We start from the raw sequence: 14,463 nt of genomic DNA, 5'->3' as shown, positions 1-14,463 counted from the left end.
GACAAAGCAAGCACCCCTTTTTTCATACTCAGCAACATTGCCACCAAGCAATGTTGTGGCAGACACTAGATTTAAGCATGCTAAACATATTCTAAGGAGTATGTAAGATCAAATAAGTTTGAAAGTGGGGAATGATGGTTCATACAAATTCAAATATGAAAAACACTGTTAAAGTCTTTTATATTTTACTGATTAAAAACATTTTGTGCTCAAAAACTTGGGGGGGGGGGGTATGCACTGTGTCCAAATACACAGAATTCAGGGGAACTAATATTTTTTCCCTTACTGACACCCCCCTCATTTTAGCTGTGCATTGAGAACCGTGGGAGCACCCTATACCAAATCACATAAGCAATCTGTGATACACATGCAGAGGTTGTTTTTCAACAATCTAGTGTGAGGACAGGTGCCCCGGGAAAACAAATTATCTTAATTTTTTATCCTTTATCAAGTAGGCCCATTTCCCCCATCGGTTGGGCTTTAAGACTATTGTCAGCCATAATGCAATTATGCCTGGTCTTAGTCCAAACCCGATGAACCAGAGCTTGGCAACAGGAGCTAATGCACCTTCTATATATTTTAAAAAGTGATCAGTGCATGGGAAAGTGTCTTCCACAGAAATCTCTTAATCCTTTCTCTTTATCAGGTGTCTTTGCTACACTGTATGTGTCCATCTATGATACAGACTGTCAAAGGAATCGTTCCATTTGTCCAGTCATGCAAACGGTTAATTATGGTTTTCTTAATAGGTATAACAAACTAGGGAGTCTTAACGCAGGCTTTCAGATTTGCAAGGATTCAGGTGGTTCATCGTGATAACTGCTTTGCTATTGCTTTGCCAAGGACTGTATATTGTCTCCCTGCATATTTCACTTATATGCAGAATTCATCATGTGAACGGATGGACTAGATGAATCCCAAGCCGGAATTAAGATTGCCGGAAGAAATATCAATAACCTCAGATATGCAGATGACACAATTTTTATGGCAGAAAGTGAGGAGGAATTAAAGAACCTCTTAATGAGGGTGAAAGAAGAGAGCGCAAAATATGGTCTGAAGCTCAACATAAAAAAAAAACCTAATATCATGGCCTCTGGTCCCATCACATCCTGGTAAATAGAAGGGAAAGAAATGGAGGCAGTGAGAGATTTTACTTTCTTGGGTTCCATGATCACTGCAGATGGTGACAGCAGTCACGAAATTAGAAGAAAAGCGATGACAAACCTAGACAGCATCTTAAAAAGCAGAGACATCACCTTGCCGACAAAGGCCTATATAGTTAAAGCTATGGTTTCCCTAGTAGTGATGTATGGAAGTGAGAGCTGGACCATAAAGAAGGCTGATCGTCGAAGAATTGATGCTTTTGAATTATGGTGCTGGAAGAGACTCTTGAGAGTCCCATGGCCTGCAAGAAGATCAAACCTATCCATTCTTCAGGAATCAGCCCTGAGTGCTCACTGGAAGGACAGATCCTGAAGCTGAGGCTCCAATACTTTGGCCACCTCATGAGAAAAGACTCCCTGGAAAAGACCCTGATGTTGGGAAAGATTGAGAGCACAAGGAGAAGGGGACAACATAGGACGAGATGGTTGGACAGTGTTCTTGAAGCTACTAAAATGAGTTTGACCAAACTGCAAAGAGGCAGTGGAAGACAGGAGTGCCTGGCGTGCTCTGGTCCATGAAGAGTCGGACATGACTAAATGACTAAACAACAACAACAACCAACAGAACACTATTTGCATTCAATCTTCTCCTCAGTGGGGTGTGATCCTTGACCACATGACAGCCGCCTTGAGTTATCCTCTTCGTAGCTCTGGGCTCCCACAGTAATAATAATCTCCCTTCCTTCCACCCATATGCCCCATTTGCAACCCTAGCTTTGACCATATTCATATAACCAGACTGATGCAATTCTTTCATATTAACGGTATTTTTTATCCATGCAACATGCTAGGAAATGAATATTATGAGTAGTTCCATTCAGTTTTACTGGGAAATTTCATACATTGTAGAAGGAAACTTTATTATACAGGCCCCATAGGATTCAATGCAAATAAATTTCAGTATGCTCTCATTACTAACTCAACTCATTAAATTCAATTGTGACTGCCTTGCTCTAGATCAGAGAAGAGAAGCACTGCAGCACTGCAGTAGTCATGTGAAATGCATATAATTCTCTTAGGAAAAAATTAGGAGGGACCCATCAAATGTGGAACCAGAACTGTATACCGGTAATTGCAGTGACAATATCTATGAGTTCCTGCCAACCTAGCAGTTCCTGCCAACCTAGCAGTTCGAAAGCACGTTAAAATGCAAGTCGATAAATAGGAACCGCTACAGCGGGAAGGTAAACGGCGTTTCCATGTGCTGCTCTGGTTTGCCAGAAGCGGCTTTGTCATGCTGGCCACATGACCTGGAAGCTATACGCCGGCTCACTCGGCCAATAATGCGAGATGAGCGCGCAACCCCAGAGTCGGTCACGACTGGACCTAATGGTCAGGGGTCCCTTTACCTTTACCTATCTATGAGTTATCAGTCTATATGAATGACACTTTTTAAGTGTTGCTTTGAATTCAGTACAGGATACAGCAGAAATGGTTAGCTCAAAAACTCAAGTAGCATGCAAGCTTTTCTGCTTGTGGAAAGACTGTTTTTAGGATGATACATATGCCTTAAATGTATTCATGACTTCAAAGTAGGGTGAATGTTTACCTGATCTTATATCTTGCATTTGGTCTTATCAGAAGCTCTGTTTATTACAATGCATTTTTGATGTGAGTCTCTGAAACTTTTTAAAACAGCAACATTTAAAAGCAAAAAGTTATAAATGCAACTTTAAATATCTATCTTTGTTCCAGAGAACTGTTGATATTATGATTCCCAGAGGGCCTTAAAACAACACGTTTCATGTATTTTCCAAGTCTGTCCAGTCTCAATGAACAGTACTTCCTATTCAGAGTAGGACATTCGAAACATTCTTCATGGAATAACATCTATTTATGGATCTCTTCATATCATCCAAAAATTAAGAACCAAATCTCATTTATATAGTTTTTGGTTTTAATGTACATTTATAACTTTTGGATTTGGGGTTTTTTGGGGGTAAGATTTTGGTTTTTCAACCTTTTGCTTCGTGCGGTGGGGATCTCTGTGTGATTTGAGTGTTTGTTTTTCGGCTTTTGGGGCAGGTGTTCATACGGTTGGATAACACTGAGGAGGTTTCCGCAACTATTATATGAGCAGAAATTGGGGTAAAAGACCTGCAGCCTTATCTAATATTGTTCCTTCACAAAAGCCTGCTTTAAAAGAACCTGCAAAAATTGGGTCTCTGGTTTCCCCTCATTAATTGGGTGTCTGTTGCATTTGGGTGGGGAGGAAGGAGGTTCCTAAGTGATCAGGCAACTTGGCCAGGCAAAGCACATTAAAATGGATAAAGGGATTTCCTGACAGTATAAATACCTGCACACGACTTCCCTGTGCACCATAACCCATGTTATGTATATATGCAAGGGAAAGTGGTAGCAATCGAATCCGAACTGCTGGGAACTGCATAGGGTAGACTTGGGAGGAAAGCAAGGCAAGGCATCTCTTCATTCTTCCTTTTCTGTTTGCTTGTGGGAATGAGTTGTCAAGCCTTTCCTTCAGCTGACACCTTCATCCCTTTGAATTCAGACTCGTCACCCTCTCTGCCTCTGATAATGCATCACAGTGCTGCAGAGTGCTTACCCGTCTCCAATCATGCCACCAATGTGGTATCAACAGGTACTTTTTTTTATTCTATCAGTGTTGCTCTTCTCAATGTGCCATGCCTTGGCATCTTTCATATGCTACGCAAGCCCTTGAAGGGAAAACTTTTTTTTAAGAGATTAGGTTCTCTGAGCAAATGATTCAAACTAAAACTACCAGCATGCCAGGTTTAATTGTGTATGGTGTAGTTTTTTTAATTGCCACATTAGCTTTCCAGTAAAATCTTCACAATGGAGAATATGGATCCTCATAATGCATCATCAAAAAGCTGGTGTCTTATTTACTTATCTGATGTCGTATTTCTTTAAAGTGTTTCTTAAATGTTTCATCAGAAGATTCCAGGGTGGTGTACAAACGTGTGAATAAAATCAATTCACACAATGTACAAAATTTAAAACCATTTAAAAACAAGACAAAACATAAATCTAAAATGGTGAAAGCGTATCACAATTCCTAAAAACCATTTACAATCTAAATGTCTTATTTTCTACCTCTCAAAAACTCATACCAAAGAATGGGAAGATGCATTTTATGAAGTGGAAAATAAAACCAACCTGTTTGCACATATGCCAGCACTAAAAATCTAAGGTGGTGCAAATTTTAACCAAGCTAATAAATCCTGTTTTCAGTTGCATGTCTAAGTATGGCATTATTAACAATTAATTTTCATTTCATTTGGACTCTTCCATATGACATTTTATTTTTGTTGTTGCTGCTGCTCTAGGTGGTGGTATATTCTGCAACATGTAATTGACTCATTTATACTGAATTTGTGGTGGTTTATATTGGAGCATCCACACATCCTTCTGCTTTGTTAGTTGTTCTTCAATGATTCCCCAGTGTTATTGCATTATTGTCATCTGGAGCTGCACATCTTGAACTAGAGTGCTATAAAAGCTATCTGGGAGTGAAAAACAAAAAAATAACTTTGAATGTTTGTGGTATGAAAAGTTAAAGGATTTTAGCAGTAACATGCACTGTTTGGAAACAGAAGAGTTTGTCTGCCTCCAAAACCTTTGCAAACACAAACAGTATTGAAAGGGGATTGTATGTATAACCTCCTTGATACCAAATAATCATGAAAGCACAATAAAAACGATGCTTGGAAGGGCCCTTAGAGTTGATCAAAAGCATCAATTTATTCCAAGTGGCGTGAAATGACATTTCAACCTTAAATAAAAATCATTTGTATGCCCATTTTTTTCAAAATCCAGTGTGTGTGTTTAAGCAGAAGAGAAAATAGAATCAGAAAAAAGCTGCTACCAAAAACCCAGGGAGGGGCACAGGGAATGAGAATTAATCTACTGTATATTGAAGGTACAGCAAAAAGAGTTTTCACCAACCAATATAAGTTTGATAAGGAAGGAGCCAACAAGCCTCCTAGAGGGAATTCCATAGTCAGGGCTGCAAGCATAGAAATTCTGTCCCATTTTCCTACCACCAGCATGACTGAACCCAGCTGGAAAGGGCCTCAAAGATCTCAGAAATTGGGTATGATCGCATGATGATCCTTAAAAGACCTTGGTCCTGAATCTTTAAAGGCAGTATTCAGCACTTTGAATTGGGATTGGAAACAGCCCTATCCAAGGTCAGTCTCAAGTGGAAAAGTGGGCCGTGGGTTCTGGACTTTCTGCCGCATCTGCATTTGTCTCAAGTCATACTTTCAAACACTTGCAAGGTTTTATATAACTTGCCAGAGAGTTCACAGTTTTAGAATAAATTTTCAAAATAATAATTGTCTCAAAAAGCACCAGAATTAGGTTTGAGGGCTACCTTGGCAAAGTTCTACCTGGTCAACCTCAACTTCACCAATGTCTCCCCACTAACCCTGGCACCCCCCCCCTCCAAATAATTTTTTTCTGGTAGTTGTGGACTCACAACTAAATGCTGCACTATGGTCCCAGTGACTGGTCATGCCACATCAACAACAATAGGACAGACCACTCAGAAGTAGGCAGAGATGCCTGGTGTTGGTTTAGAATGATAGCTGCTCCTTGGGAAGGCAGGGAGATATGAAGTCAACAAATAAATACAATTAATTAAATATGATTTTTAAGGTAGAGATCCATGTCCCATTGACAGAGGCTTTTGTGTAGAGTTGCTTCATCACTCCGCATCTGGTTTCTCCCAAATGAGTTATATCAGTGATGCATGAAAGTCATTGTGCTCAGAAACTGCTACTCTCTCCTCTCCCCTGCAGGCAATTTAAGCCAGGCTCTTTTCAGTTCCTTGGGTTTTCTGTGACTTCAAGAGCCTCTCCGTTTTTAATTTCAGAGAAGCATCAAGATGTGTATTAAAGCAGATGACCCCGAAAGTATATTATGCTGTATCCAACGATTTCGAAGATCATTAAGTTAAAACTTTTTTTTTTCTGTTACATGGGAGAAAACCAATTTGTGGATTCAAAAGAAATGAAGAAAGAAGCAGAACGCTGTGCTGCCGTTTTAATTTAATGTGAAATAGAATCCTTCCAGGAATATAATTCATTTCTATTTCAATGCCTTAAAACAAGAACCGTGGCTGAAAGAATGAAAATCAAAAATGGCTTGGCACACAGTGATTTATTTGCAGTGGATAACGCCCCACCCCACACACATAGACACATATATGTGTATGCTTTTTTAAAAAAAAACAAATTGTGAATAGTTCATATTGTGGACTTTTGACAAGCCTGCCAGATAAGGATTGACCTGTGATTAGTACAGAACTATATTGAAACTTGCACATGTGATCTTTAACAAACAGTTCTGTTTTGAAGTAAAACTGGATGTACTGATTTGCAGGCAGGGGAGTTCCTTCTGTGTAAAATGGAATCAAACCAAAGAACAATGGGTATATTTGACTAACGCAGAAGCCATTCATAGTTCAAAAAGTAGTCAAATGTTCCTTTGATTCCTTTATCATCTGCCCACATCAGACTTGGCGATTTTTTTTTAAAAAAAAGTTTTATTTTGTAAAATTTACATAATAAAATAACGTTTCATAAGCATAATTTATATTATATGTGTCAAGCGTTTCCAGCAAACGATATAACTAGCACACAATGGCCTACATTTACCGGACTTCTGCTCCACCTGCTTTCAACAACTTTGTCCTGCGTGGTAAATCTGAGCTGCATTGAAAGCTGGGTGCATGCAGTTGCTTTCTTAAGACGCTCTCCAAAATGTAGAGAATAGACTCAAGACAGAGCCAAAATGTGAATATAATATATTATTTTTTTGCCTGTTTGTTTATTTCATAACACAACTTGATTGTCAAAAAAAGAAAGAAAAAAAGAACAATGCTCAAAGCAGTTTACAAAAAGATAAAACAATAAAATACAGTGGTATCTCAGGTTAAGTACTTAATTGGTTCCGGAAGTCCGTACTTAACCTGAAACGTACTTAACCTGAAGTGAACTTTCCCATTGAAGCTAATGGAAAGTGGATTCTTCAGTCCCCGGAGTACTTAACCTGAAAGTACTCAACCTGAAGCGTACTTAACCTGAGGTATGATTGTAAAGGAAAAAAATTACAACCATACTTTAAAGCATATAGATAGAAGGTAAAACACTAAAGCTGATTAAAATTACCTCCACTTTCATAGTTTCTGGGTAGGCTTATCTAAACAGGATTTTTTTTAGCAGGCAACAAACATAGGACAGTGAAGGCACCTGCTTCATCTCTCAACAGGCAGGGAGTTCCAAAGTGTAGATGCTGCCACACTAAACGGGTCTTGTGTGACACCCATAGTGGTGCTAATTCTGCAACTGAAGAGGTCAAATGGGCGCATGTGGGGCAAGGCAATCCTAGTACACTGGTCCCAAGTTGTTAAGGGTATAGAGTATGTTAGTTTGCATTTCTTGGTGCAGAAAATATTGATCTGTTGTGTAGAGATCTTTCCTATTCTAATTAATTCCAGAGGGTTCTGGAAGCTTCTCTGTGTGAAAGAAACAAGCAGGAACTTCCTGATGTTTGGGGTTATTCCTTCAGAGAAGCTGAGTACAGCTGGCTTAAACTGGTTCTCTTATCTTTTCAGTCAAGGTCATGAGGACTATAAAAGTAGGGCCAGAAGGAGCCTGGGTTTCTCTTTTTCTTTCTTTCTTTTCTTTTCCTTCTGGTGTAGTGTTCTGTATCATAGCATGCTTAGTGTTAAGGTTTTAGACATATTCTAAGTTATTGTAAGTTTAAGTTAAGTCCGCTGCAGCTGGATTTCTTATGGACAGTGCCAATCCTGAATGTATTGGATTTGTGACCATTATGCTCATTTGCTGTCAGTAAAGCTCGGCTGGATGAAATATTAATTGCCTCTGGTCTATTTGGGGGGGGGGGAATCCTGCAATGTGTTTAAGTTTTTACTCTGCTAACTATACATTGGAATCTATTCTGGGTCAATATTGAGTAGAATTTCAATGACATAGTGTACTTTGGTAGGGTTGAAAGGATGCTCTTCGGGTCCTTATACATGTGCTTACCGGTCTCATCTGTTTTGTTAACCCCAACCCCTAAATCTTCCTCCATATACCTCTCCATGCCGACACTGGGAAATGTTATATCAGGTCTGCATTATTCCATCCCTTCCTGCCATTATGGAAACCAGCAAGCTGCCTACGGAGTGATGGCAGGTAAGAAATGTTCTCTTAAAACCAGTGGGCCCATAAGGGGGGTGGGGAATGCATCTGTAACTAATTCAGTTTGTCTCAACTGAAATGGTATTACTCCACTCTCAACTTCCTCCCCCCCCTTTTTTACCCAGGTATCAAGCCTGCGGGTCCAGATATGCTGGCAGCCAGCCTCTCTCAAAGCCGCATTTTGCAGACCTGCACTATGCCCCATCCCAACATTGTGAATGGTGTTGGCACATTGCAAGGCAAGTCTGTCCTGTTTCATTTCGTTTTGTTTTCCCTAACTGATTAACCTTGTTACATAAAAGGCTTCAGTGCCTGAGAGGCATTCCTGTAACAGCAGTAGTTCAAAATCAAAAGGAGCAGGGTTTAAATCTTAATTGCCATTTAAAAACAATGAAAAGCCATACAGAATAAGGATGACGAAAAGGGACCTTGTGGTTGAAGCTAGTTGTCATTATCGGGAATGAATGAATGAATCTTTATCTGTGTCAGCCATTGGCCATGGCAATAAAACAACAATAAGATATACAAAGAATAGAAATAAAAAGTCAATTAAATAAAATACATCTTAGGGTTTATAATCAATAATCAAATAGTGGATCTTATTCTGATTGCCCCAGCTAATAAGCTTGCAACCTTTGCTGTCACCTGCTCATCTTGATCTGTCAAGTGAAAGGATACTGTAGCAGTGGTTGGGCGACCCAGAATGGACAATAAAAGAAGAAGAGTTTGGATTTGATATCCCGCTTTATCACTACCCGAAGGAGTCTCAAAGCGGCTAACAATCTCCTTTCCCCTCCTCCCCCACAACAGACACCCTGTGAGGTGGGTGGGGCTGAGAGACTTCAGAGAAGTGTGACTAGCCAAAGGTCACCCAGCAGCTGCATGTGGAGGAGCGGAGACGCGAACCTGGCTCCCCAGATTATGAGTCTACCACTCTTAACCACTACACCACACTGGCGTGATAATCTCATTCCTCAAGTCTTTATAAAGAGTGCAAGCCAGAAGGGCATGTGCCACTGATTCGATACTGCCATCTCCACAGGGACATAAGCATTTTTTGTGTGGAATCTGTTGGAATCGTCCCTCAAGTACAGCCATTTAAAAACGATGAAAAGCCATGAAAAGGGACCTTGTGGTTGGGGCTAGTCATCTTCATCGGGAGGGAATTCTGCAAACTCAGGAGCTGCCCCAGAAAAGGCCCCGTCTTGTCTATTCACTAACCAAATCTATTTTTGGTTCCCGTTGCTCAGTCCCTGCTCCTGCCAACCTAGCAGTTTGAAAGCACATCAAAGTGCAAGTAGATAAATAGGACCGCTCCAGCGAGAAGGTAAACAGCGTTTCCGTGCACTGCTCTGGTTCGCCAGAAGCGGCTTAGTCATGCTGGCCACATGACCCGGAAAAACTGTCTGCGGACAAACGCCGGCTCCCTCAGCCTGTAGAGTGAGATGAGAGCGCAACCCCAAAGTCGTCTACGACTGGACCTAACGGTCAGGGGTACCTTTACCTAATGGGCTTGGAAGCATATTGGGAAGCCAGCACAGTGTATTTGTTTATTCATTTCCAATATTTATAGACCACTTTTCACCACAGATGGTCATAGAGCAGTTTACAGAACAACCAATAAGACCAGTGGACATAGGAGCAGGGTAATATGAAATGATAATAAGCTATTAAGACTTCAGTCCCATGCCACTTACCTGTGAGAGAGTCCCATTGATCTTGGTGAGGCTTACTTTTGAGTAAAAGTCTGCCTAGGATTGCACTGCTGCTAAATGATGTGATCTAGAAAATTATAGCATTTGTTTTCATTCTCCAACAGGTAGCCTCACCCCTTGCCTTTATAAATTTCCTGACCATGCGCTGAGCGCCAGTTCATGTGCTCTGGGCCACAGCTTTCCTTCCATGCACCCCTCCATCCTTGGAGATGACTCGGTCACTGATTTTAAGCAGGAATTCCGCAAGAAGAACAAGTCAATCGAAGAACCAATAGACATGGATTCTCCTGAAATCAGGGAGCTAGAAAAGTTTGCCAACGAGTTCAAGCTGAGAAGAATTAAGCTGGGTATGTGACTCGTTTAACTAAGGATGTTAGGAGATATTTTTAAAAAATATTTTGCTTATGCTAAAGCGACAAATGCATGGATTGTGGCATACTGATAATGATAAAATGGTCAACTTTCAGTAGCAGAGTAGAAAGGGCAGTGTAAAAGGGCCATGTCTAAGTACTATTGTGAATGAACTGGGTTTTTACCGCATAGTGGAGCTTTTCAAGCCTTCCACATTCTTCAAAAATTGTGCACTGATATAAATGATCATATGCAGGAAATCTAAATGGGAATGTCTTTTCTGAGTAGTAGGAAATGTATAGCACAAGCCTTGTGTAGTCCAAGGATAAGTCCCAGACTCCCTTTTTAGTTTGTCTGCTTCTGTGTTAAAATTAAAACATTATATTTTGTACAAGCAACAGGCAGTCTTGTGACAGCTTAAAAACAAAGATATTTACTTTGGCATAACTTGTGTGGCATGTGGTGCATAAATTGACTGTAGATGCATTAAGTGTTATCCATAGATGCAGAATCATCCTCTCTACCGATCTCACTGAGGTCAGAAGAAAAAGATACGCAGAAAAGTACAGGGGTTGCTAATTACGGCACTACCAGTGGCCATTCATGCAAAGTTGATAATTTGGACAGCCTGGCATTGGTAGCTAATTAGCACATGCAGTCTTCAAGGTGACACAGGATTCTTTGTTATTTTTGCAGTCGCAGATTAATGGCTTCCCCATTGGAAAACCTTTTCTGTGTCTGATTGGTGTGAAATCAAAATCAGATTTGTTTTATTAGATGAAAGAAAAACTCTAGAAGAGCTTCAAAACCATCAGTGTATGTATATATATAGAGGGTGTGTGTGTGTGTTTGTGTGTGTGTTTGTGTGTGTGTGTGTGTGTAGATTGATAAACAGATAGATAAAGTGTTCCTATGCCAGCATCTTTCCCTTAGCTTGTGGGATTGTTTTCTTTTGGCAGGTTATACCCAAACTAATGTTGGAGAGGCTTTGGCTGCCGTGCATGGCTCCGAGTTCAGCCAAACAACTATTTGCCGGTTTGAAAACCTGCAACTGAGCTTCAAGAATGCTTGCAAACTAAAATCCATCCTAACCAAGTGGCTGGAGGAAGCAGAACAAGTAGGAGGTATAACCCAAAATTCCATGGCTCTTCTTAGAGGAGATTTCCTTGCTTGTGTGCATTGAAACTGATGTGCAACAAATTTCAGAAAGCACAGGCCTGCTCCAGCAACCCCTTTAGCACAATTAGTCAAGGGAGGAAGCAGGATTGTTCCTACTAGCTCTGACCCAGGTGCCAATGAACCAGATTACAAAGCACCCCCTGGGTCTTAGGTGTGGGTCCTATTTTGAAATCACTGAAATGTGAGTGTTTAGTTCACAGGAATTACAGGTCACAACAGCTTTTGATACTGTGCATGTTTTCATTGGAAGTCACTTTGTCTCACAATGTTCTGTTCTGCAGCTTTATACAATGAAAAAGTTGGAGTGAATGAGCGGAAAAGGAAACGCAGAACAACCATAAGGTAACGCGGTTGGATGCTGAACTGGGCTTTTCAGCTTTGGGAAACGCAGTCAGCCAGCACTTGAGTATTCCCACCTGTAGGAATAGTCTCCTAAGGGCCCATCCTACATACCAGGGGTTAGGGACCTCGAGTCCAGGGGCAAAATGCAGCCTACCTGGTCTTTCTAGCGATCCCTCAAGACTTTCCCCACACATCCCCTGGAATAAGCCCCCAATGGCCCTGCTCTATGACAACCATGAGTGCTTTTGCCCATCTTACTCATCTGGATGGATGGTGGAGTGAGGTGTGTGTGTGTGTGTAAACCTCTGACTCTTGTGTGGGTAGAATGTAGCTTCCTGTGGAAAGGTAAGAGTCTTCCCCATTGGCCCACTATTGCATTTGTCCCGGCCCACTAACACAACACAGCCCTTAGGCACAAAGAGTAGCCCTTCCATGCTATAAAGCACTTGTCTGAGGCCAAGTCCCTAGAATCATAGAATTGTAGAGTTGGAAAGTCCCGGCCGGTGGCATGTAGAATTAGGCTGCTTAGCTTATTTTCCTTTAGTTGTTTTGTTAAGAAGTGTTTTATAGAAGATGGTTGCTTTGCTGATGATTTGTAATTGTTTTACTGGCGATTTGTTAATTATTCTAAGTGATTTATGTTGTAATTGTGATGGTCTGTTATGTTGTGACGGTCTGTTATGTTGTTTATTGTTGTAATCCACTTTGTGACTCACGTAAGTGAAATGTGGCATAGAAATATAATGAATGAAGGACCCTGAGGGTCATCTAATCTAGTCCAACCCCCTGCAATGCAGGAATCCTGCCCACAGCCTTCCCTGGGTGGGCTCGAACCACCAACCTTCTGCTTAATAGCCAGATGCCCTGACCCATTGCACCACTTCCAAATACACATGTATAGGATTGCCTTGTTAATTACATATATGGTCCTTGTATTTGTTGGGGGGCAAGGTCCAAAACATCACACTTTGCTCCTTTATATACTTATGGTTGAGTTCATGGTCTCTTTAAAAGACCCATGCTAATTCAATCTTCTACGATTTTGAATCAATAAAACCACAATGTTTTGTTTTACTCCATCACACTGCCGATGCTGATACACCCAGCCACCCATTCCTGGTTTGTTTAACCTCAACAACACAAATACATTGCAAAGTACACCAACTTCTCTAAAAGAAACCCTGAAAAGGGAACATACCATCCCAGCTGTTTTACATCAGAAACCTAACTGCTTCGGACAGCCCCTTTCATGTCAAACATAAAGTATAATGCTTCCCCCTTGTGGTCAAAATGAAAAATTGTTCCGCTACGGAGGGAATTGTTTTTTGTTATCCCACATGGCTTTGGAAGAAATTTTCTGTACTGTACTGTACCACATATCTGAATATTTTCACAATATTTCAGTTTGGGCTGAAAAGCACAACAAGCAGCTTGGAGGCAATTTCAACATTCATTTGTAGTTTCCCCAAAGAATGAGGCAATATCATAATAAGGTTTCCAACTTGTTTTTAAACGTTATGCTCTCAGATTAGAACCGCAAATTAAAGCCAATTTTAAAAGTGATTTGGTAAAACACATAATTTTGTGTTAACTGATACAGATTACCTTTTTTTGCTCAAGTGTTTTCACTAAAACACATTTGGCAATGTCCCATCCCTTTTTAAAGCACCAATTTGAGCCTTGCTTTTCTCTTTTCTCTCTTGAATTTGGGGCTGCCCTCTTTTTCTCCGCTAGTATTGAAAGCACAGGGATGAATATGGATGATGCTTCCTATTTGTATCGCACAACCCAGGCAACAAATGATATGTGGATGTCATACTTTTTTCCCCTGCCATGTATGTGAAACGCCTTGCATGAACTGGCCTTGCATAGTTTCCATGCAGCCTGAGATACCAAGGATATGATCGGATTGTTATGGTTCTCCTTTCTAGCATTGCAGCCAAAGAAGCTCTCGAGAGCCATTTTGCAGAACAAAGCAAGCCTTCATCTCAGGAGATCATGAGGATGGCTGAGGGGCTCAATCTGGAGAAAGAAGTGGTGAGGGTCTGGTTCTGCAACAGAAGGCAACGAGAGAAGAGAGTGAAGACCAGTTTGCACCAGAACACCTTTAATTCCATTATTAAGGACCACCAAGAGTGCCACTAGGATTTATTGGCGTGAAGCGGGTTTTTAGACAGCAACACTTTGAAAACTGGACTCCCCCCCCCCCCCGCAAAAAAAAGGGAAAAGAAATGGGCCTAAATGCAGGGCATGTAGTGCTTACCACTTTTACAAGTTTGTCACGCTTAATGGTATAATAATTTTAGGGATGCTTCATTTAAATACTGTGCGGTTAATACAGCCTAGTGCAGCAGCACCTTGTGCATTTTAGTAATGTCAAACATGTGGAAAATAGGCAAAGCAGGAATGAAAACTGCTTGGCCTATTTTAATACCACTATCTATAATGTAGGAGGGTGATGATGACTCCTATGGGTGCAGAATGCAGAAGTTAGGTGGTTAGATATTCACCTTTAAAGGG

At 40.8% G+C, this 14,463-nt stretch overlaps 1 protein-coding gene across 1 annotated transcript; it reads left to right on the top strand.

Annotated features, from left to right (window-relative positions):
• Positions 1–3,620: 3,620 nt before the first annotated feature.
• On the top strand, positions 3,621–14,088 carry POU1F1 (POU class 1 homeobox 1). Its single transcript, XM_035115498.1, has 7 exons — positions 3,621–3,762; positions 8,285–8,350; positions 8,482–8,599; positions 10,180–10,418; positions 11,382–11,546; positions 11,883–11,943; positions 13,875–14,088. Exons 1-7 carry the CDS (start codon positions 3,621–3,623, stop codon positions 14,086–14,088), a joined length of 1,005 nt encoding a protein of 334 aa, XP_034971389.1.
• Positions 14,089–14,463: the final 375 nt, after the last annotated feature.

Source organism: Zootoca vivipara, chromosome 4 (assembly GCF_965207765.1).
Source record: "Zootoca vivipara chromosome 4, rZooViv2.hap1.1, whole genome shotgun sequence".
NCBI classification, from domain to species: domain Eukaryota; kingdom Metazoa; phylum Chordata; class Lepidosauria; order Squamata; family Lacertidae; genus Zootoca; species Zootoca vivipara.
Note: the sequence above shows the minus strand (reverse complement) of the source record. Positions and strands in the feature narration are given on the sequence as shown.